Here is a 23,790-nt window from a genome sequence, read left to right on the forward strand (position 1 = left end):
TAGCTCTTCCTCTGTCCCCCTCTCCCTCCCTCCCTCTGTCTGCCCCTCCCTCCATCCCTCTGTCCCCCTCTCCCTCCCTCCCTCTGTCCACCCCTCCCTCCCTCCCTCTGTCCACCCCTCCCTCCCTCCCTCTGTCCACCCCTCCCTCCCTCCCTCTGTCCACCCCTCCCTCCCTCTGTCCACCCCCTCCCTCCCTCTGTCCCCCTCTCCCTCCCTTCCTCTGTCCGCCCCTCCCTTCCTCTGTCCGCCCCTCCCTCTGTCCCCCTCTCCCTCCCTCTGTCCACCCCTACCTCCCTCTGTCCCCCTCTCCTCCCTCCCTCTGTCCGCCCCTCCCTTCCTCTGTCCGCCCCTCCCTCTGTCCCTCTGTCCCCCTCTCCCTCCCTCCCCCTCCCTCCCTCCCTCCCTCCCTCTGTCCACCCCTCCCTCCATCTGTCCCTCTGTCCACACTTCCCTCTGTCCACCCCTCCCTCCCTCTGTCCACCCCTCCCTCCCTCTGTCTGCCCCTCCATCCGTCCCTCTGTTCCCCTCTCCCTCCCACCCTCCCTCCCTCCCTCTGTCCACCCCTCCCTCCCTCTGTCCCTCTCCACCCCTCCCTCCCTCTGTCCACTCCTCCCTCCCTCTGTCCATCCCTCCCTCCCTCCCCCTCTCCCTCCCTCCCTCTGTCCCCCTCTCCCTCCCTCCCTCTGTTCCGCCCTCCCTCCCTCTGTCCACCCCTCCCTCCCTCTGTCCGCCCCTCCCTCTGTCCCCCTCTCCCTTCCTCCCTCCATCTGTCCACCCCTCCCTCCCTCCTTCTGTCCCCCTCTCCCTCCCTCCTTCTGTCTCCCTCTCCCTCCCTCCTTCTGTCCGCCCCTCCCTCCCTCTGTCCACTCCTCCCTCCCTCCCTCTGTCCGCCCCTCCCTCCCTCTGTCCCCCTCTCCCTCCCTCTGTCCGACTCTCCCTCCCTCTGTCCCCCTCTCCCTCCCTCTGTCCCCCTCTCCCTCCCTCCTTTTGTCCGCCCCTCCCTCCCTTCCTAGCCGCTGGTCCTCATTACCAATTCACTGTTTATGAGGAGGACTATCTATAGAGTTCACAGGATGGCGACCAGGATGAGGACTATCTATAGAGTTCACAGGATGGCTAACAGGATGAGGTCTATCTATAGAGTTCACAGGATGGCTACCAGGATGAGGACTGTTTATAGAGTTCACAGGATGGCTACCAGGATGAGGACTGTTTATAGAGTTCACAGGATGGCTAACAGGATGAGGTCTATCTATAGAGTTCACAGGATGGCTACCAGGATGAGGACTGTTTATAGAGTTCACAGGATGGCTACCAGGATGAGGACTGTTTATAGAGTTCACAGGATGGCTACCAGGATGAGGACTGTTTATAGAGTTCACAGGATGGCTAACAGGATGAGGTCTATCTATAGAGTTCACAGGATGGCTACCAGGATGAGGACTGTTTATAGAGTTCACAGGATGGCTAACAGGATGAGGTCTATCTATAGAGTTCACAGGATGGCTACCAGGATGAGGACTGTTTATAGAGTTCACAGGATGGCTACCAGGATGAGGACTGTTTATAGAGTTCACAGGATGGCTACCAGGATGAGGACTGTTTATAGAGTTCACAGGATGGCTAACAGGATGAGGTCTATCTATAGAGTTCACAGGATGGCTACCAGGATGAGGACTGTTTATAGAGTTCACAGGATGGCTACCAGGATGAGGACTGTTTATAGAGTTCACAGGATGGCTACCAGGATGAGGACTGTTTATAGAGTTCACATGATGGCTACCAGGATGAGAACCATCTATAGAGTTCACAGGATGGCTACCAGGATGAGGACTGTTTATAGAGTTCACAGGATGGCTACCAGGATGAGGACTGTTTATAGAGTTCACAGGATGGCTACCAGGATGAGGACTGTTTATAGAGTTCACAGGATGGCTACCAGGATGAGGACTGTTTATAGAGTTCACAGGATGGCTACCAGGATGAGGACTGTTTATAGAGTTCACAGGATGGCTACCAGGATGAGGACTATCTATAGAGTTCACAGGATGGCTACCAGGATGAGGACTATCTATATAGTTCACAGGATGGCTACCAGGATGAGGACTATCTATAGAGTTCACAGGATGGCTACTAGGATGAGGACTGTTTATAGAGTTCACAGGATGGCTACCAGGATGAGGACTGTTTATAGAGTTCACATGATGGCTACCAGGATGAGGACTATCTATAGAGTTCACAGGATGGCTACCGGGATGAGGTCTATCTATAGAGTTCACAGGATGGCTTCCAGGATGAGGACTATCTATAGAGTTCACAGGATGGCTACCAGGATGAGGACTGTTTATAGAGTTCACAGGATGGCTACCAGGATGAGGACTGTTTATAGAGTTCACAGGCTGGCTACCAGGATGAGGACTGTTTATAGAGTTCACAGGATGGCTAACAGGATGAGGTCTATCTATAGAGTTCACAGGATGGCTACCAGGATGAGGACTGTTTATAGAGTTCACAGGATGGCTACCAGGATGAGGACTGTTGATAGAGTTCACAGGATGGCTACCAGGATGAGGACTGTTTATAGAGTTCACATGATGGCTACCAGGATGAGAACCATCTATAGAGTTCACAGGATGGCTACCAGGATGAGGACTGTTTATAGAGTTCACAGGATGGCTACCAGGATGAGGACTGTTTATAGAGTTCACAGGATGGCTACCAGGATGAGGACTGTTTATAGAGTTCACAGGATGGCTACCAGGATGAGGACTGTTTATAGAGTTCACAGGATGGCTACCAGGATGAGGACTGTTTATAGAGTTCACAGGATGGCTACCAGGATGAGGACTGTTTATAGAGTTCACAGGATGGCTACCAGGATGAGGACTGTTTATAGAGTTCACAGGATGGCTACCAGGATGAGGACTATCTATAGAGTTCACAGAATGGCTACCAGGATGAGGACTATCTATATAGTTCACAGGATGGCTACCAGGATGAGGACTATCTATAGAGTTCACAGGATGGCTACTAGGATGAGGACTGTTTATAGAGTTCACAGGATGGCTACCAGGATGAGGACTGTTTATAGAGTTCACATGATGGCTACCAGGATGAGGACTATCTATAGAGTTCACAGGATGGCTACCGGGATGAGGTCTATCTATAGAGTTCACAGGATGGCTTCCAGGATGAGGACTATCTATAGAGTTCACAGGATGGCTACCAGGATGAGGACTGTTTATAGAGTTCACAGGATGGCTACCAGGATGAGGACTGTTTATAGAGTTCACAGGATGGCTACCAGGATGAGGACTGTTTATAGAGTTCACAGGATGGCTAACAGGATGAGGTCTATCTATAGAGTTCACAGGATGGCTACCAGGATGAGGACTGTTTATAGAGTTCACAGGATGGCTACCAGGATGAGGACTGTTGATAGAGTTCACAGGATGGCTACCAGGATGAGGACTGTTTATAGAGTTCACATGATGGCTACCAGGATGAGAACCATCTATAGAGTTCACAGGATGGCTACCAGGATGAGGACTACCAGGATGAGGACTGTTTATAGAGTTCACAGGATGGCTACCAGGATGAGGACTGTTTATAGAGTTCACAGGATGGCTACCAGGATGAGGACTGTTTATAGAGTTCACAGGATGGCTACCAGGATGAGGACTGTTTATAGAGTTCACAGGATGGCTACCAGGATGAGGACTGTTTATAGAGTTCACAGGATGGCTACCAGGATGAGGACTGTTTATAGAGTTCACAGGATGGCTACCAGGATGAGGACTGTTTATAGAGTTCACAGGATGGCTACCAGGATGAGGACTGTTTATAGAGTTCACAGGATGGCTACCAGGATGAGGACTATCTATATAGTTCACAGGATGGCTACCAGGATGAGGACTATCTATATAGTTCACAGGATGACTACCAGGATGAGGACTATCTATAGAGTTCACAGGATGGCTACCAGGATGAGGACTATCTATAGAGTTCACAGGATGGCTACCAGGATGAGGACTGTTTATAGAGTTCACAGGATGGCTACCAGGATGAGGACTGTTTATAGAGTTCACATGATGGCTACCAGGATGAGGACTATCTATAGAGTTCACAGGATGGCTACCGGGATGAGGTCTATCTATAGAGTTCACAGGATGGCTTCCAGGATGAGGACTGTTTATAGAGTTCACAGGATGGCTAACAGGATGAGGACTGTTTATAGAGTTCACAGGATGGTCCTCATCCTGTTAGAGTTCACAGGATGGCTACCGGGATGAGGTCTATCTATAGAGTTCACAGGATTTTTACCAGGATGAGGACTATCTATATAGTTCACAGGATGGCTACCAGGATGAGGACTATCTATAGAGTTCACAGGATGGCTACCAGGATGAGGACTATCTATAGAGTTCACAGGATGGCTACCAGGATGAGGACTATCTATAGAGTTCACAGGATGGCTACCGGGATGAGGTCTATCTGTAGAGTTCACAGGATGCCTTCCAGGATGAGGACTATCTATAGAGTTCACAGGATGGCTACCAGGATGAGGACTGTTTATAGAGTTCACAGGATGGCTACCAGGATGAGGACTGTTTATAGAGTTCACAGGATGGCTACCAGGATGAGGACTATATATAGAGTTCACAGGATGGCTAACAGGATGAGGACTGTTTATAGAGTTCACAGGATAGCCATCCCGGTAGCCATCCTGTGAACTCTATAGATAGTCCTCATCCTGTTGGCCAATCTATAGAGTTCACAGGATGGCTACCGGGATGAGGTCTATCTATAGAGTTCACAGGATGGCTACCAGGATGAGGACTATCTATAGAGTTCACAGGATGGCTACCAGGATGAGGACTGTTTATGGAGTTCACAGGATGGCTACCAGGATGAGGACTGTTTATAGAGTTCACAGGATGGCTAACAGGATGAGGACTATCTATAGAGTTCACAGGATGGCTACCAGGATGAGGACTGTTTATGGAGTTCACAGGATGGCTACCAGGATGAGGACTATCTATATATTTCACATGATGGCTACCAGGATGAGGACTATCTATAGAGTTCACAGGATGGCTAACAGGATGAGGACTATCTATAGAGTTCACAGGATGGCTACCGGGATGAGGTCTATCTATAGAGTTCACAGGATGGCTACCAGGATGAGGACTGTTTATAGAGTTCACAGGATGGCTACCAGGATGAGGACTGTTTATGGAGTTCACAGGATGGCTACCAGGATGAGGACTGTTTATAGAGTTCACAGGATGGCTACCAGGATGAGGACTGTTTATAGAGTTCACAGGATGGCTACCAGGATGAGGACTATCTATAGAGTTCACAGGATGGCTACCAGGATGAGGACTATCTATAGAGTTCACAGGATGGCTACCAGGATGCAGACTGTTTATAGAGTTCACAGGATGGCTACCAGGATGAGGACTGTTTATGGAGTTCACAGGATGGCTACCAGGATGAGGACTGTTTATAGAGTTCACAGGATGGCTACCAGGATGAGGACTGTTTATAGAGTTCACAGGATGGCTACCAGGATGAGGACTGTTTATAGAGTTCACAGGATGGCTACCAGGATGAGGACTGTGTTTGTGGGATTCATCAAAGCGAAGCACACAGAACACTATTTTTAAGAACGAGGCAAACGTCCAAAACGATTTAGGTGCACTAACAATGTAACATTTAATTACTATGTATATGCAATAGTTACCGAATGTATACTAATAGTCTATGAGAAAATAAGGCTAGTGCCAGTGATTAAATTATTTGAGGAAATGGACAGCTATTTTGTGTCTGAAAGCTTGCACTGAAACAAAGACACACACACACTCCTCCCCTTACTCTCTCCCCATTTACCTCCCTAATCTTCTACATTTGCACACACTGTACATAGATGTTTCTATTGTGTTGTTGACTGTACTTTTGTTTATGTGTAACTCTGTGTTGTTGTTTTTGTCGCACTGCTTTACTTTATCTTGGTCAGGTAGCAGTTAATGTGTTCTTGTTCTCAACTCGCCTACCTGGTTAAATAAAGGTGAAATAAAATCATGTGTATGTTGATATACAGCTGAGCTGGAGAAGCAGAAAGGGGTGGTGAGGCCCAGTATGTCCCAGAGCTCTGGGCTGAAGAAGGAGGCTGGCAACGGCAACATGAACCGTGCCAGTCTGGACGACACCTACACCATGGGCGAGGGCCTGAAGAGGAGCGCCCTGAGCAGCTCCCTCCGCGACCTCTCCGAAGCAGGTAAGGTCAAAGGTCGTCATTGTGTTCACCAGAGGGTCCTTTCCTGGGAGAGACCCTCTGTTTTGTTACCTCCTTACTGGTCCTATAGAGATATAACTCAGAGCATCCAACGCTGTGTTTTAGAGCACCATGCATTAATGTCACACTTCTTCCCTCCTCCCCTAAGCTGTATTGATGATCAATCAAACCATTGTTCCAGTGAGATGTTCCTATGAAATAACTAAAAGGCTAGTATACCTGGACAGGGTGAGACTCCACAGGATCATTGAGCTTAAGGTCCTTTCTAAGTTTAGTCCCAAGATGATTTTCTGATACTGGTGCCCTACCTCAATGTGAAATAGCATTGTCATAACCTGGGATATGAAACGAGAAGTAGGTGAGTGCCATAGGAAAAGACACGTTTCTAAATGAATAAGCTATTTGGTATGATATTATCCATAGGCCTACTTTGGAGGATTTGCCTGTTCACTGAAAAGTGATATTGAAGGATGGCTCTCTTCCCTGTATCTGAATCCAAATATACTTTATATCTCAATGAACACCTTTGATTTTTGCACCTCTTACGTGTCACATTCTCATTCTTAAATCCCTATTGTTTCTCAAAACATTTCATGACGAGCTTTTGCTTGTTATATGTTCAAATAATCTACCATTTATTCACTCACCCTACCAGTCATTCTCTCATTGCTGTGATTCAACCCCACTGAACTCAATGGGGATATGTTCTCATACAATAGCTGACAAAAGAGGAGATTTGGTTCCAAAATGACAACAAACATCTCATTGTCATGAATATCAGTACTTCACATAGCATCTCTGACTCTAATGCGCAGCACCTTGAGGACATGTCATTCATTCTGGATCTCAGTTATGTTAAGACATCATGGTAACGTAATGAAATCCATCTAGGGGTTCTACAGTCCTACTGTATCTCACATTGGGAAGAATTTGCTCCTTGTCCTTTGTCATGTTGGATACTGAAACACTGATATGATAAGGTTAGTCAGTGCTGAAGTCGATAGAACGACGTGGCGTGTCCAGCCTCCTGTGTGTGTGTGTGTGTGTGTGTGTGTGTATGGTTACGCCCTAACTGTCTAATCGCAGGACGTGGCATGATAGTGTGGTCATTTCCTGTGTTGTTTTCTTTTCTCGTTATTCTCCATCTCATTATGTACTTCCTGATATTTCCATTCCCATTGGGTTTTCTCCTTTCTCCATATGTGAAGACTGGTCCTGTATCCCATTGGCTGAGCCTCTAACAGTGGCAAACCGCTCTGTTTGTCCCTGGGCCTTTTCTGTATTTGCTCGTACATCTCATGTGCAACAGCCATTGTATTGCTTTTGATGTTCCTCCTCCTCCGTGACTGTCACTGCCGTTGGCTCTCTTCAAAGACAGCTGTGACCTGCCCTTATGACAATCTACATCTTGTGACAACATTAAATCCCTGTTGTCACATTTTATCAGGACCATTTTGTTTTAAACACTGGATAGATAATCTTCACTAGTTGTAGAGTAAACTTTGCTAAAGGCTTTGTAGTTATGCAGATGTCCTCAGCTTAATGTTACAAAAATGATTTCCTTGTCCTTTTAAGTTTGAGCCCATGCCGGAGATTCGTTCTAGCATCACTTGAGTATTTTAGAAAGCTTATTATCAGAAATCTAGGATATATAATATGAATAGTGTACAAGTACACAGATCAAATGTTTGTCTTTATCTCTGAACAAATCTGCAAAAAATAATGGACTTAACTTCGCCACAGTAATACCTACCTATCGACCGGTTCCCCACACTCTTCCTGACCCCCTGATCTCACCTCAGCCCAGATTTATCTCAGCTTCCAGTGTATTACTCACAACCCCCTGCACTGCCCCCTAGGGGAGAGGAGGGCTGCCTAAACCTCTGTAGTTGATCCAGGAGTGCTGTCCTATCCATCTCTAATCTGTGGTATTGCATGTCTCGGGCAGGCAAGCGTGGGCGCCGCAGCAGTGCAGGATCACTAGACAGCAATATGGAAGTAAGTTGGAAGCAGCTGGTATCCAAGCTACTCTCTATGTGATGATGTGCACTGTCAAAACACTCCGTACATTGTTTTTGGTCTTGCACCCCCCTCTGCTTCATAGACTCTCAGTTAATTTAGTGTTATGATCATTTTTTTTTTTATCTCAGATGCCTTTTAACAACCTGCCTGCCTCAGTTCGTGTGCATGCATGGGCTGCCTGCCTCTGAAGCTGGCCTTGTTTAGATGGGAGACATTTCTTGTTTTGGTCATGTGACCAGTTTGCCCTTTTTCTAGAAACAAGCATGACTCTACTACTATTCTCCCTCCCTCCCTCCCTCCCTCCCTCCCTCCCTCCCTCCCTCCCTCCCTCCCTCCCCCTCCCTCCCTCCCTCCCTCCCTCCCTCCCTCCCTCCCTCCCTCCCTCCCTCCCTCCCTCCCTCCCTCCCTCTGATCCCTGTGTCATCATCGTACCCTCAACCCCTCCCCCAGGTGTTTGTTGTCCTTCATTCAGCCATGTCCAGACCCGCAGTTTTACTTTGGGGTTCTATTTCCAAAGTCAGGGGTGCCAGTGAATACCTCTTGTAGCACCTACTCTCCCCCCAGTGTTATGTAACCCTAAAGCCCCTCTCCTGTCCCCTATTCTCACTCTGCCAGCCCTGGTCTCTCTCCTGTCCTCTGGTTCCTCTCTCTCACCACCCTGGTCCCTCTCCTGTCCCCTGTTCCCTCTCTGCCATCCATGGTCTCTCTCCTGTCCCCTGGTTCCTCTCTCTCACCACCCTGGTCCCTCTCCTGTCCCCTGGTTCCTCTCTCTCACTACCCTGGTCCCTCTCATGTCCCCTGGTTCCTCTCTGCCAGCCATGATCTTTCTCCTGTCCCCTGGTTCCTCTCTCTCACCACCCTGGTCCCTCTCCTGTCCCCTGGTTCCTCTCTCTCACCACCTGGTCCCCCTCCTGTCCCCTATTCTCACTCTGCCAGCCCTGGTCTCTCTCCTGTCCCCTGGTTCCTCTCTCTCACCACCCTGGTCCCTCTCCTGTCCCCTGTTCCCACTCTGCCAGCCCTGGTCTCTCTCCTGTCCCCTGGTTCCTCTCTCCCACCACCCTGGTCCCTCTCCTGTCCCCTGTTCCCTCTCTGCCAGCCCTGGTCTCTCTCCTGTCCCCTGGTTCCTCTCTCTCACCACCCTGGTCCCTCTCCTGTCCCCTGGTTCCTCTCTCTCACCACCCTGGTCCCTCTCCTGTCCCCTGGTTCCCTTCTCTCACCACCCTGGTCCCTCTCCAGTCCCCTGTTCCCTCTATGCGAGCCCTGGTGTCTCCCCTGTCCCCTGGTTCCTCTCTCTCAACACCATGGTCCTTCTCCTGTCCCCTGGTTCCTCTCTCTCACCACCCAGGTCTCTCTCCTGTCCCCTGGTTCCTCTCTCTCACCACCCTGGTCCCTCTCCTGTCCTCTGGTTCCTCTCTCTCACCACCCTGGTCCCTCTCCTGTCCCCTGGTTCCTCTCTGCCAGCCATGATCTTTCTCCTGTCCCCTGGTTCCTCTCTCTCACCACCCTGGTCCCTCTCCTGTCCCCTGGTTCCTCTCTCTCACCACCCTGATCACTCTCCTGTCCCCTGGTTCCTTTCTTTCACCACCCTGGTCCCTCTCCTGTCCCCTGGTTCCTCTCTCTCACCGCCCTGGTCCCTCTCCTGTCCCCTGGTTCCTCTCTGCCAGCCATGATCTTTCTCCTGTCCCCTGGTTCCTCTCTCTCACCACCCTGGTCCCTCTCCTGTCCCCTGCCTGTCCTATGGAAAGAAAGCCCAGAGAGATTAGAAGCTCAGGGAGGTAGGTTATTTTACAGCAGTATCTCTACAATATCTCACTATCAGAACTATTACCAATGGGCTTTTTTACACACAATATGAAATAGTCAATATGAAAGATGTGGATTTCATTCATCATCATTTATTCATTCCATGTGTTCATGTGTTGGTTTTAGAATCTGGGGACCCTTAAAATGTCATTCCACTTTCAAAGAAATCTATAGGGTCTCTTTACAACCTTGGACAGAGCATGCAACAAATGAAGGGCTTCTGAAACGTGGATGAATTACATAAAGGATAGAGTTGGAACTAGAACAGGGGAGAAGGAGTTCTTTTAAAATGTGCAAACCAGAGCTCCAGTATCGCTGCTTCCCGCTGTCTGGTTGAATGCTAACCTAATATGGATAGAGAGTATGCCTGTTACCTCCTCTGTCTGGTTGAATGCTAACCTAATATGGATAGAGAGTATGCCTGTTACCTCCTCTGTCTGGTTGAATGCTAACCTAATATGGATAGAGAGTATGCCTGTTACCTCCTCTGTCTGGTTGAATGCTAACCTAATATGGATAGAGAGTATGCCTGTTACCTCCTCTGTCTGGTTGAATGCTAACCTAATATGGATAGAGAGTATGCCTGTTACCTCCTCTGTCTGGTTGAATGCTAACCCAATATGGATAGAGAGTATGCCTGTTACCTCCTCTGTCTGGTTGAATGCTAACCTAATATGGATAGAGAGTATGCCTGTTACCTCCTCTGTCTGGTTGAATGCTAACCTAATATGGATAGAGAGTTACCTCCTCTGTCTGGTTGAATGCTAACCTGTTAGTATGCCTGTTACCTCCTCTGTCTGGTTGAATGCTAACCTAATATGGATAGAGAGTATGCCTGTTACCTCCTCTGCATGTGGATCCTCTGCCTCCATTGTTTTGAACCATTTGCATGTGGGACTCTGTGCAGGTTTGGAAGGTGTTCAACAATATGAATATGTATAGGCCTGTATAGTTTTGATGCATCTATTATGAAGGTTCAGTTTTCAAATCTCACAGACACATTGAACAGATTTGACACGTTATGAATTTGAGATTTGTTTTGAAATGTAGGTTTCTTCATTTGTAACATTGTCAAGAGTGGCCATAACACTAATATTCCATTCATTATTTGTCTGTCCACCATCATGAGATGGCATTTTTAGTTCATTTTTTTGCATGCTCTGTCTGTAACGTTGTGCAACTTGTTGTTGAATATGCAGGCAATTAGCACCATTTCCATGAGGGGGTACCGTAGCCTAAATGATGGTAGTTTAGACAAGTAGGAGGTACCATGTGAATGTCCAGTTGTATTAAAGGTACAGATAGATATGATGTCCCCTTCTTCTCTCCCACAGGGGTCCATCATTAGCAGCCCCCACACACGCCGGAGAGCCACAACCCCCCGAAGTGAGGGCCCGCCCCGGGGCCACCCCACCATCCCCAACTCCTCCTCCCTCCTCGGGTCGCTCTTCGGCAGCAAGCGGGCAAAGCCTTCATCCCAGAGCCATCCTCCTCTTCCTCCGCCCGGTCACCCCACCCTCATCTCCCACACGCCCCATCCTTCCAACCTCCACCACACAGCCCAGCAGGTAGCCCAGGCCCAGCTCCACCACTCCCAGTACTGCCAGCAGAACCCCCCTCCCTACCACCACCACCACCACTACCACCCCCCGCCCCACACACAGTACCACCAGCACCCGGCAGCATACGCATCCTCCTCCACCCACTCACATCAACACCCGCTTGTACCACAGCACAGTCACAGCACCCACGGCCATCATGCCTCACACTCCCAGCATGCCCTTCATCACCACAGTCAGCAGCAGAGCCCTGCACACAGCGGGTCCAAAACCAAGCACAGTGGCATCAGCACCGTGGTGTGACCAGAGAGAGAGAGAGAGAGAGAGAGAGAGAGAGAGAGAGAGAGAGAGAGAGAGAGAGAGAGAGAGAGAGAGAGAGAGAGAGAGAGAGAGAGAGAGAGAGAGAGAGAGAGAGAGAGAGAGAGAGAGAGAGAGAGAGAGAGAGAGAGAGAGAGAGGGAGAGGGAGAGAGAGAGAGACAGAGACAGAGAGACTCATCCACCAATGGGACAGAGGGTATACTGTCCATGGCCTGTCCACTGTGTTCCACTGCTGTGGTTGAGATGGACCTCTGACAGTCACTCGTATCCCCTCCCTATTTCAGCATCTCACCAATATGCATTTGGAAACCAGACTCAATTCCTCCACAAAGGACCACGGCTCAAACCTTAGAGTGGGGGCCTCTTTTTTTCTGTCAGGGGTTGAGAGGGGAGGCGTTTTGTACGGGGAAACCCTCCTAATCCCTGTGAACTCACACCAAACCCGGCTGTGACGGCTGAAGAGAACCGTGCATCTCTGTAGGCCGCTCTACATTGCTCTGTTCTTTCAATAGTCTGTCTTCCCGTCGTGTAAGGACTTGGGACAGGCCTGGGAAAACATTTCTGACTGTTTTCTCTGTCATGATGGCATATTATATTACACAGTCTTTTTAATCAATGCTAGCTTTAACACTGCTTTCTTGAGGTTTGTGAAACCCTTTCTTTATTTTTAAGAATGCTATTTGTTGTTGCCTCTCGTAGAATTCATGAAGTGTAGAAAAGCTAGGTGTAATCATTTCACAATACCTAAACCAATGGACAGGCTAACAGCTGAGGAACAGTCTCAATGGTAGTAGTTCTAGTGCTGCATTTACTGTAGATGACAGCTTTACGTGTTGTCTCCTAACTCTCATTAATAAATGTGCCAATTACTAATGCATAAACTATTTAGTCCAGACTTCATGTACAGTATATTGTGCGTAAAGTACCTTATAAGATTATACAACCATTATTATTATCACGAGAAATGAACTTTCTCAGTATTATACTGACTCTATGGTAACAGGATAAATGGAAAGGAGGCGTGAACCCACATTGTCAGGCAGGCCAATAACCTGCTCTGGTACCGATTGCCTTCCAACCAGAGCATTGAGAGACTCAGGAATGCAGCTGTGGCACATGGCCCTACTAGTGCTGTATAAAACCTTAGAGTGGACAGACACTTCTTGGCATGGGTATTTACTGAGCATATGTTGCTCATCTGCTGGGTAGATGGGTCCCACTCAGCTCAGTATAGTACTCCTTTAAATGTTTAGTACAGTGAGTAAGGACATGTAGTAAGATAGCAGTGAAGATGTCTCACAGCTCTCTTGTTGAGCTAACAGGCTTCTCTTGGCTGAATGCTGGCTCAGCTCACCTATCGGAGACTTTACTGATGGACCCACAGTAGAGCTGGTAACGTCTCATGCCAATGATGCAGCTGCATTCTTGACTCTTCAAATCGAAATACAATAATCATTTATTTTTCTTTCATAATTTACTATATTTTTGTTTTATTCGCAAGACCTGAGTAGTTGAGTGACTAAAATAAGCTCATAAGTATGTAGTGAATTATTTGTTTGTTTGTCAACTTTGTTTTTATCATTCTGTACGTGCAATATCTTCGTACTGATTTTGTACATTCAGAACAAGCAAAGGGTCCCTTCTGTTTGTTTTGTATGTTTTCATGTTGTCGTTATTTATTTATTTAGTTTGGACCCCTGTCGTTCTCTCTCAGTGGCTTAATGTGTGGTTGTTCTCATGGTTCTCTGAGAAGCACAGTCCTGGAATTCAGTGGAATGTCTAATAAGTGATGTTGCATGTAATGTTATTGATGTGAGGCTATCCTCTCCACATTCTATAGCAAATCAGTGTTACCATAGCAATTAAAGTGCAATCACGTAAAAAAAAAAATGTAGGCCTTCTACGGGTTCAAGTCTGTTATCATGTTGTCCAGGAAGAGATTCAGGTGAAAAATATATATTTTTCATTTCAGATTATGTACTTACTTATTATGTACTTACTTACACAGTTCACGGTGGAAGGAAAGAGGAATGTGTGTATATATTTTAAAAAGGAATTCGCTTCCCTCTGGGCAGAAAATAACTATTTTGCTGGATAAGCACATATGAAGGAGCGCTTTCATTTTTTTCAGGAAATCTGAAAAAATGTAGATCTAATATACAGCAAAGAAGTGCAATTGGAACAAAGGAACTGGGATATATGTCAAGTAAAATAACTTTCTACATTCTACAAAATAAGAGTCTATTATCATGTGTACATTAGAGTCAACTGTTTCTCCCAATATTCAGGGTGTAAATGTATTTTAACATTCACTAAGGAAACTGAAACCATAAGACTAGATTCAACACGTGTCCCTTCATATTAGAGCCATGATACTATAACAAAACATAAGGACATTTAGACAGATAAACATACCTTATCTGGAACATGAATAATCACTTGAATATCTTTCTAATAATTTCATATTTTCCTTTTGTAACTCAGAAATGGTCGGACAAGGTGAAAACAAAAGAAAGAAAGAAAAAAAGAAGGAAATGTATACATTGATCTTGATATGTGTTGTAGTGCTTCAAGAAATGTCCACAGTGATCTACAGTCTGAGAAGTACCCCCACAATGCACTGCATGGACCTGATGCATCGTGTGTCCTTTTCACTGTGAGCTTGCTGACCAGGTCAGCCTGTAAAGTTGATTAGATTTCGGTTTAGATCTGGAATCTTCTGATGTTGACTTGCTCTGGCTGTCCCACGTTAAGCTGATTGTTACTTGAGCTCAGCATGCATTTATTTCATCTGCATATACATAGCCATTGTAAAAAGAACAAAACATTAACACCATTGCACTTCTGTTATTATTGAGCCGAGGGCTACGGTTGTGTAAATAGGAGAGTAGAAGTGTTGATTATGGAATTCTAAAAAAGGTGGTTTATCTCAAATGAAGATTAGAAGGGACCAAGTGGGAGAAAGGGGATATGTACATAGTGTGTATATTATCACTACTGTAATCCAACATCTGCCGTGGAGATCAGGGGGGTGTGTCCGTCACCTCATATGAGAGGTGGAAAATATATGATTCAGAACATATCGCTTGTCTCTGCCTCCAACTGTACTGAACTGTCATTCGCTGTGGATCTCAAAGACAGACTGTTATAACGTTCACTGCCTCCTAAACACACACGCACACAGGCACACACAGACAGACAGACACACACTGACAGACACACACACACAGGCAGACAGGCACACAGACACACACACTCATCAAAGGGAAAGACAAGAGTGGCCTCATTTCTATGTGCATTCAAGTTTGTCCAGTGAGTAGTGAGTCAGTAAGACCCCAGTTATTGTAAAACTTCAACTGTGACAATGTTGACAACGCTAAATAAACAAATATATGACTTATGGTATGCATGTGTTGGTCTTTGGCTTCTAATATGCATCATCATGTGTGTCATTCTGGAGTTCTTTTCCCATGTATTTTACTAGGTCAGATTAAATAAAGCTCTGGTCAACAAGGTCCTTTAGAAAGACTATGTACTGTTTAGATGCATGTTGCATACCGATATGTATGAGGGAGGTTTGTGTATTCTGTGTTTTACGGTTAGTACACCTGACTATGTACTGATTAGATGCATGTTGCATACCGATATGTATGAGGGAGGTTTGTGTATTCTGTGTTTTACGGTTAGTACACCTGACTATGTACTGATTAGATGCATGTTGCATACCGGTATGTATGAGGGAGGTTTGTGTATTCTGTGTTACGGTTAGTGCACCTGACGTTAATACACAGCATAACCACTGGATGGCACGCATTTGAGCAGAGATTAAGCAGTTTGTCAGCGCACCACCTAGTGGATAGGTGTGTGGTCCTTCTGTAGCTCAGTTGGTAGAGCATGGCGCTTGTAACGCCAGGGTAGTGGGTTCGATCCCCGGGACCACCCATACGTAGAATGTATGCACACATGACTGTAAGTCGCTTTGGATAAAAGCGTCTGCTAAATGGCATATATTATTATTATATATTAGATGAGTTCTAGCATACACTACTACCTAGTGGATAGATGGGATCTAGATCTAGTCAGTGTTTACCATACACTACTACCTAGTGGATAGATGGGATCCAGATCTAGTTAGTGTTTACCATACACTACTACCTAGTGGATAGATGGGCTCTAGATCTAGTCAGTGTTTACCATACACTACTACCTAGTGGATAGATGGGTTCTAGACAGTGTTTACCATACACTACTACCTAGTGGATAGATGGGATCTAGATCTAGTCAGTGTTTACCATACACTACTACCTAGTGGATAGATGGGTTCTAGTCAGTGTTTACCATACACTACTACCTAGTGGATAGATGGGTTCTAGACAGTGTTTACCATACACTACTACCTAGTGGATAGATGGGTTCTAGACAGTGTTTACCATACACTACTACCTAGTGGATAAATGGGATCTAGATCTAGTCAGTGTTTATCATACACTACTACCTAGTGGATAGATGAGTTCTAGTCAGTGTTTACCATACACTACTACCTAGTGGATAGATGGGATCTAGATCTAGTCAGTGTTTACCATACACTACTACCTAGTGGATAGATGGGTTCTAGATCTAGTCAGTGTTTACCATACACTACTACCTAGTGGATAGATGGGTTCTAGATCTAGTCAGTGTTTACCATACACTACTACCTAGTGGATAGATGGGTTCTAGATCTAGTCAGTGTTTACCATACACTACTACCTAGTGGATAGATGGGTTCTAGATCTAGTCAGTGTTTACCATACACTACTACCTAGTGGATAGATGGGTTCTAGATCTAGTCAGTGTTTACCATACACTACTACCAAGTGGATAGATGGGTTCTAGATCTAGTCAGTGTTTACCATACACTACTACCTAGGTGATAGATGGGTTCTAGATCTAGTCAGTGTTTACCATACACTACTACCTAGTGGATAGATGGGTTCTAGTCAGTGTTTACCATACACTACTACCTAGTGGATAGATGGGTTCTAGATCTAGTCAGTGTTTACCATACACTACTACCTAGTGGATAGATGGGTTCTAGACAGTGTTTACCATACACTACTACCTAGTGGATAGATGGGATCTAGATCTAGTCAGTGTTTACCATACACTACTACCTAGTGGATAGATAGGTTCTAGTCAGTGTTTACCATACACTACTACCTAGTGGATAGATGGGATCTAGTCAGTGTTTACCATACACTACTACCTAGTGGATAGATGGGTTCTAGACAGTGTTTACCATACACTACTACCTAGTGGATAGATGGGTTCTAGACAGTGTTTACCATACACTACTACCTAGTGGATAGATGGGTTCTAGTCAGTGTTTACCATACACTACTACTTAGTGGATAGATGGGTTCTAGACAGTTTTTACCATACACTACTACCTAGTGGATAGATGGGTTCTAGACAGTGTTTACCATATGCTACTACTTAATCCTAGTAATATCATAGAGTAGAGTCGGATCTGGTGTTGGGCCAAGAAATGCACTAATTCATAATAATAATAATAATAATAATAATATATGCCATTTAGCAGACGCTTTTATTCAAAGCGACTTACAGTCATGTGTGCATACATTCTACGTAATTGTATGTGTCTTAGCATACTCTACATAGAACTGAATAGTTGTAGATTATAGTAATAAGACGTACATGAGCAAATGTATGGCAGTTATGGAGGCTCATACCAAGGATAGAATAATACCACATTGGTCCTCATTGATAAAATGTATATCAGTACAACATTATAAACTCACTCATTAAAAGCCTACAACATTTCTGGGAGATACATCCTTATATTCACTCAACAGAAGTGTTTTCCTCTCATCGCCTGACCCAAAGCTTGCCCTGTCAGTGGTGGCTTTCATACATTCTGACGCTGTTACTTATGTGCAGAGGGGATTCTGACAGATCCGTTACAAAATGGACAATAGTGGCTGACTTGAAGGATGTCTCCTAGAACTCCAGAACTTTTCTAGAGCTTCCAGCGCAGCACTGGACAGACCACCTGTGGATTAATATTTGACAGAGCACAGGTCTCAATGATGAGTGGAATTACAAGAGCTACCTTCTACTTTGGCTTCACTCTAGTCTTGTTGACAATAACTTGACACTGAAAGTTAGGCCTCACTCTGGTCTTGTTGACAACAATTTAACACTGAAAGGTAGTGGGGATCAAAGGGTATCAAAATGAATCAATATCAATGCTACTTCTTGTGACCAATTAGATGGGTTCATGCAGGTGACTGACTGGTCGTGTATGGAGGAATCCTCACTCACTGTTCTTCAAATTGGCAGTACAGCCAGAATATTGCTATGGGAACAACCGAGGTATCTCAGTTTCAAGGTCTCAACTTGGAGAGAGAGAGAGCCTTATGCGGTATTGGTCAGTAATGTGAGAGCCACTGGTAGTGATGAATTAATTATGCTAAACATGCTAATATAACTTGTCTGTGCATAGCTGTATATAAGACAGTTGTTGGGACCGCCCCAGCGGAGTTTTCTGATAGACCTGTACAGAGTGCAGAGTTTGATCCGTAAACCTCTGGGGGACATGTCTACTGAATTTCAGTAAGGCAATTTAAATAAATTTGTATAAAAATGCAAAAAAATATAAAACCAATAAAATGTATCATAAAGATGTAGAAGAAGGGTACCACTAGTCTTAGAACAAGGCTTGAGCTATTCTTAGGAGAAGGCTAGAGTGGGGGAAGGAGAGGCCCCAATAACAATTTTCTGTAGGCATTTATGTGAGAACTGTCTACGTGGTCAGAGAACCACTGGTAATAGCACGAGGTGTTAATTTAGTTATGAGAAGTATCTACAGTTGAGGTTTACATACACTTAGGTTGGAGTCATTAAAACTCATTTTACAACCACTCCAGAAATGTCTTGTTAATCAAACTATAGTTTTGGCAAGTCGGTTAGGACATCTACTTTGTGCATGACACAAGTAATTTTTCCAACAATTGTTTACAAACAGATTATTTCACGTATAATTCACTGTATCAAAATTCCAGTGGGTCAGAAGTTTACAGACACTAAGTTGACTGTGACTTTAAATGGCTTCTAAAATTCCAGAAAATTCTAGGCTAATTGACATCATTTGAGTCAATTGGAGGTGTACCTGTGGATGTATTTCAAGGCCTACCTTCAAACTCAGTGCCTCTTTACTTGACATCATGGGAAAATCAAAATAAATCAGCCAGGGGGAATTTTTACTAGGATTAAATGTCAGAAATTGTGAAAAACTGAGTTTAAATGTATTTGGCTAAGGTGTATGTATGTAAACGAAAGACTTGAAAGGCCGCTCAGCAAGGAAGAAGCCACTGCTCCAAAACAGCCATAAAAAGCCAGACTACGGTTTGCAAATGCACATGGGGACAACGATTGTACCTTTTGGAGAAATGTCCTATGGTCTGATGAAACAAAAATAGAACTGTTTGGCCATAATGACCATGGTTATGTTTGGAGGAAAAAAGGGGGAGGCTTGCAAGCCGAAGAAAAATCAAAAATCAAATCAAATGTATTTATATAGCCCTTCGTACATCCGCTGATATCTCAAAGTACTGTACAGAAACTCAGCCTAAAACCCCAAACAGCAAGCAATGCAGGTGTTGAAGCACATTGGCTAGGAAAAACTCCCTAGAAAGGCCAAAACCTAGGAAGAAACCTAGAGAGGAACCAGGCTATGAGGGGTGGCCAGTCCCCTTCTGGTTGTGCCGGGTGGAGATCATAACAGAACATGGCCAAGATGTTCAAATGTTCATAAATGACCAGCATGGTCAAATAATAGGTCTGGGACAGGTAGCACGTCCGGTGAACAGGTCAGGATTCCATAGCCGCAGGCAGAACAGTTGAAACTGGAGCAGCAGCACGGCCAGGTGGACTGGGGACAGGAAGGAGTCATCATGCCAGGTAGTCCTGAGGCATGTTCCTAGGGCCCAGGTCCTCCGAGAGAGAGAAAGAAAGAGAATTAGAGAGAGCATACTTAAATTCACATAGGACACCGGATAAGACAGGAGAAGTACTCCAGATATAACAAACTGACCCTAGCCCCCGACACATAAACTACTGCAGCATAAATACTGGAGGCTGAGACAGGAGGGGTCAGGAGACACTGTGGCCCCATCCGATGATACCCCCGGACAGGGCCAAACAGGAAGGATATAACCCCACCCACTTTGCCAAAGCACAGCCTCCACACCACTAGAGGGATATCTTCAACCACCAACTTACCATCCTGAGACAAGGCTGAGTATAGCCCACAAAGATCTCCGCCACGGCACTGCCCAAGGGGGGGCTGCCACCCCCAACCGTGAAGCATGGGAGTGGCAGCATCATGTTGTGGTGTTGCTTTGCTGCAGGAGGGACTGGTGCACTTCACAAAATAGATGGCATCAGGAGGATGGAAAATTATGTGGATATATTGAAGCAACATTTCAAGACATCAGTCTTGTAAACTTCCGACTTCAGGAAGTTAAAGTTTGGTCGCAAATGGGTCTTCCAAATGCACAATGACCCCAAGCATACTTCCAAAGTTGTGGCAAAATGGCTTAAGGACAACAAAGTCAAGGTATTGAAGTGGCCATCACAAAGCCCTGACCTCAATCCTATGGAACATTTTTGGGCAGAACTGAAAAAGCGTGTGCGAGCAAGGAGGCCTACAAACCTGACTCAGTTTCACCAGGTCTGTCAGGAGGAATGGGCCAAAATTCACCCAACTTATTGTGGAAGCTTGTGGAAGGCTACCCGAAACATTTGACCCAAGTTATGCAATTTATAGGCAATGCTACCGCATACTAATTGAGTGTATGTAAACTTCTGACCCACTGGGAATGTGATGAAAGAAATAAAAAGCTGAAATAAATCATTCTCTACTATTATTCTGAAATTTCACATTCTTAAAATAAAGTGGTGATCGTAACTGACCTAAAACAGGGAATTTTTACTAGGATTCAATGTCAGGAATTGTGAAAAACTGAGTTTAAATGTAGTTGGGTAAGGTGTATGTAAACTTCTGACTTCAACTGTATGTGGTCGGGGATCCACTGAGAATATCATAAGGTGCACTACGTGCTATTCTATATGAATGGGAAGTGGCAAGACTGTACAGTCTATAGAGACTGTAGCATTTATGACTACATAAAATAATGAGACTATAGAGACGTGATATTGTAGAGAGTATAGATACTGTAGACTGGACTACATAGACTACTGAGACCATAGGCACTGAGAGACTATAGACATGTGAGACTATAGATACGGTAGAGAGTATAGATAGTGTAGAGTCTATGGCGACTATGGAGACTATAGAGGAACCGCAGAAGATACATATGTATGCATAGGAGGCAATGACGAGTAATAGGGGAGATTACTGTGTGTGTTTGGGAATAGAACTAAGTGAATGTGGATGAGAGAATTGTGTGCTTGACTAACTAACTGAACAGGGGTTTAGCCCATGGTGTGAGAGTTGTGTGAGTGTGGTATGACGTGTTAAGCTGGAAGTTGTTTCTGAAGAGTTCAACAAAGGGTTAGAGTATGGGAAAGGGAAATAGTAAGAGTAGGATAGAAGATCTGTGCTGAGAACCTGAAAGGGTTGTGTGGTGTAATGGCAACAAAAAAAATGTTAGGGAGGTACTGAACCAATCAGAAGACTGGACAAAATGGGCAGATGGGCATTTCCCTGTTGATGGGAGTCTGTGAGAGGCCAACTTGAAAGTAAAGAAAGAAAACACAAGAGGGTTAAAGGGAAGTGGGAATATTTCAGAAAGTGGGAGAAAGAAGGAGAAAGTGCAAAAGATAAAGCTGTAAGAGGACTGTTGGTAAAGCAAGTGGAACCAGAGAGGAAAGATGGAGATGGGAAAAAAAGAAGAAGCCTGGCTGGACTTTCTCCGAGAGCAACCCTTTCATGGGGCCCCCCTTGTATCCAACACTGGCAAATCCTCCAGTAGCAGACAGAGATAGTGCCCTTCCACCCCCTCCTAACCCAGTTGGGATTGGGCCTGTGCTAGGTGGAGGAGCAGAGAGGACAAGGACCAAAGTGAACGAGCAGAGAGGAACAGAGGAGAGGGAGAGTAAAGAAGAGGAGCTAGAAGAGCTCAGAAAAGAAATTGAGAAACGTGAGAGAAAATTTTAAAAAGTAGAGAAACAAGAGGCAAATGAAAGTGCAAGCAGGGAGAATGACGTCAGTGAAGAAGAAAGTAGCCAAGAGGCAAATGAAGGAATGCAAGCAGGGAAAATGACGTCAGTGAGCAAGCAAGAATGACGTCAGTGAAGAAGAAAAGCCAAGAGGTAGCAGGGAGAATGACATCAGTGAAGAAGAAAGTAGCCAAGAGGCAAATGAAGGAGTGCAAGCAGGGAGAATGACGTCAGTGACGAAGAAAGTAGCCAAGAGGCAAATGAAGGAGTGCAAGGCAAATGAAGGAGTGCAAGGACATCAGTGAAGAAGAAAGAATGACATCAGTGAAGAAGAAAGTAGCCAAGAGGCAAATGAAGGAGTGCAAGCAGGGAGAATGACATCAGTGAAGAAGAAAGTAGCCAAGAGGCAAATGAAGGAGTGCAAGCAGGCAGAATGATCAGTGAAGAAGAAAGTAGCCAAGAGGCAAATGAAGGAGTGCAAGCAGGGAGAATGACGTCAGTGAAGAAGAAAGTAGCCAAGAGGCAAATGAAGGAGTGCAAGCAGGGAGAATGACGTCAGTGAAGAAGAAAGTAGCCAAGAGGCAAATGAAGGAGTGCAAGCAGGGAGAATGACGTCAGTGACGAAGAAAGTAGCCAAGACGAAGATGCAAGGAGCTGCAGCGAGGTTGAATAACGAATGAAAAAAACAAAGATAAGAAGGATAAAAAGAAAACCCCTAAAAAGCTTGAGGGAATGTTTACAATAATACACCAACACCAATGGATATGGGATGTTGGAAATGGAGAAACGGTGGGATGTTGACGAAATTAAAGCAATAGTGGGCGAAGTTGTTGACCCAGCAAAAAATGCTGTTAGGTTTGAGGAAGAGGTAAAAGCAATTATCCCCATGTACAACCCCACCACCAGATAAATTGAAGAAATACTCCACCGCTGTTTGAAATTGAAATGGAAGGACTATAAACACTTGGGACTGCGATGTACCTGTTGCTGATCGTGGTGACCAGCTGGATACCGTTTGTACCGCAATAAAGGCTGCTTTCCCCAAATGCACAGACTGGCAGAAAATACATTCCACCAAACAGGGAACTGATGACAAATCCAACCCTCAGGTCTGACACCTGAACAAGACTCATACAGCAGCCTATTGTGTCATGCTGTGTTGACAGGCCTGAGACAAGATCTGAAGACAGCAGTAACTACAACTTGTATTGCATTGGAAACTAAACCACTGTCTGACGTAAAGCCATATATCACCCATGCAGAAAGACAATTGAAGGAAAATGAAACTAAGGACCAGAGGGAGAGACTGGAGAGAGACTGGAGAGAGACTGGGGAGAGACTGGAGCTGCTACAACTGTGGGGAAGGTGGGAAGGTAGTAGGACAAGGCCAAGGAAAAGGCCAAATGGTGTGCAGGTGTGCAGTTGAAAAGCCCATTTGGAAGCGGAGGTGAACGAGGGGTATACCAACCATAGGATGAGGCGGAAACAGAAGAAGAAAAAAATAAGAAAACAATGATGAAGAACCAATGCACACAGTGGGAGCGTCTGGAATTGGACTTTTCCCCTGGATGTGGAGTGGGGAGACAGCAAATGGAGACACGGAT

General features: G+C 45.4%; 1 protein-coding gene across 9 annotated transcripts in view; it reads left to right on the top strand.

The window, feature by feature from the left end:
• Positions 1–15,406, top strand: part of LOC124045676 (IQ motif and SEC7 domain-containing protein 1-like) — a 285,391-nt gene extending 269,985 nt beyond the window's left edge. For 8 of the 9 annotated variants that reach the window (XM_046365174.1, XM_046365175.1, XM_046365177.1 and 5 more), the window contains 3 exons: positions 6,104–6,280; positions 8,247–8,296; positions 11,458–15,406. In XM_046365174.1, the coding sequence (XP_046221130.1) occupies positions 6,104–6,280; positions 8,247–8,296; positions 11,458–11,985 (755 nt within the window). In that variant the 3' untranslated portion in view covers positions 11,986–15,406. The remainder of the gene's footprint in view (positions 1–6,103; positions 6,281–8,246; positions 8,297–11,457) is intronic. The other variant, XM_046365181.1, reaches the window with a different exon arrangement.
• Positions 15,407–23,790: the final 8,384 nt, after the last annotated feature.

The sequence above is a fragment of the Oncorhynchus gorbuscha genome, linkage group LG10 (assembly GCF_021184085.1).
Source record: "Oncorhynchus gorbuscha isolate QuinsamMale2020 ecotype Even-year linkage group LG10, OgorEven_v1.0, whole genome shotgun sequence".
In the NCBI taxonomy this organism is placed as follows: Eukaryota; Metazoa; Chordata; class Actinopteri; order Salmoniformes; family Salmonidae; genus Oncorhynchus; species Oncorhynchus gorbuscha.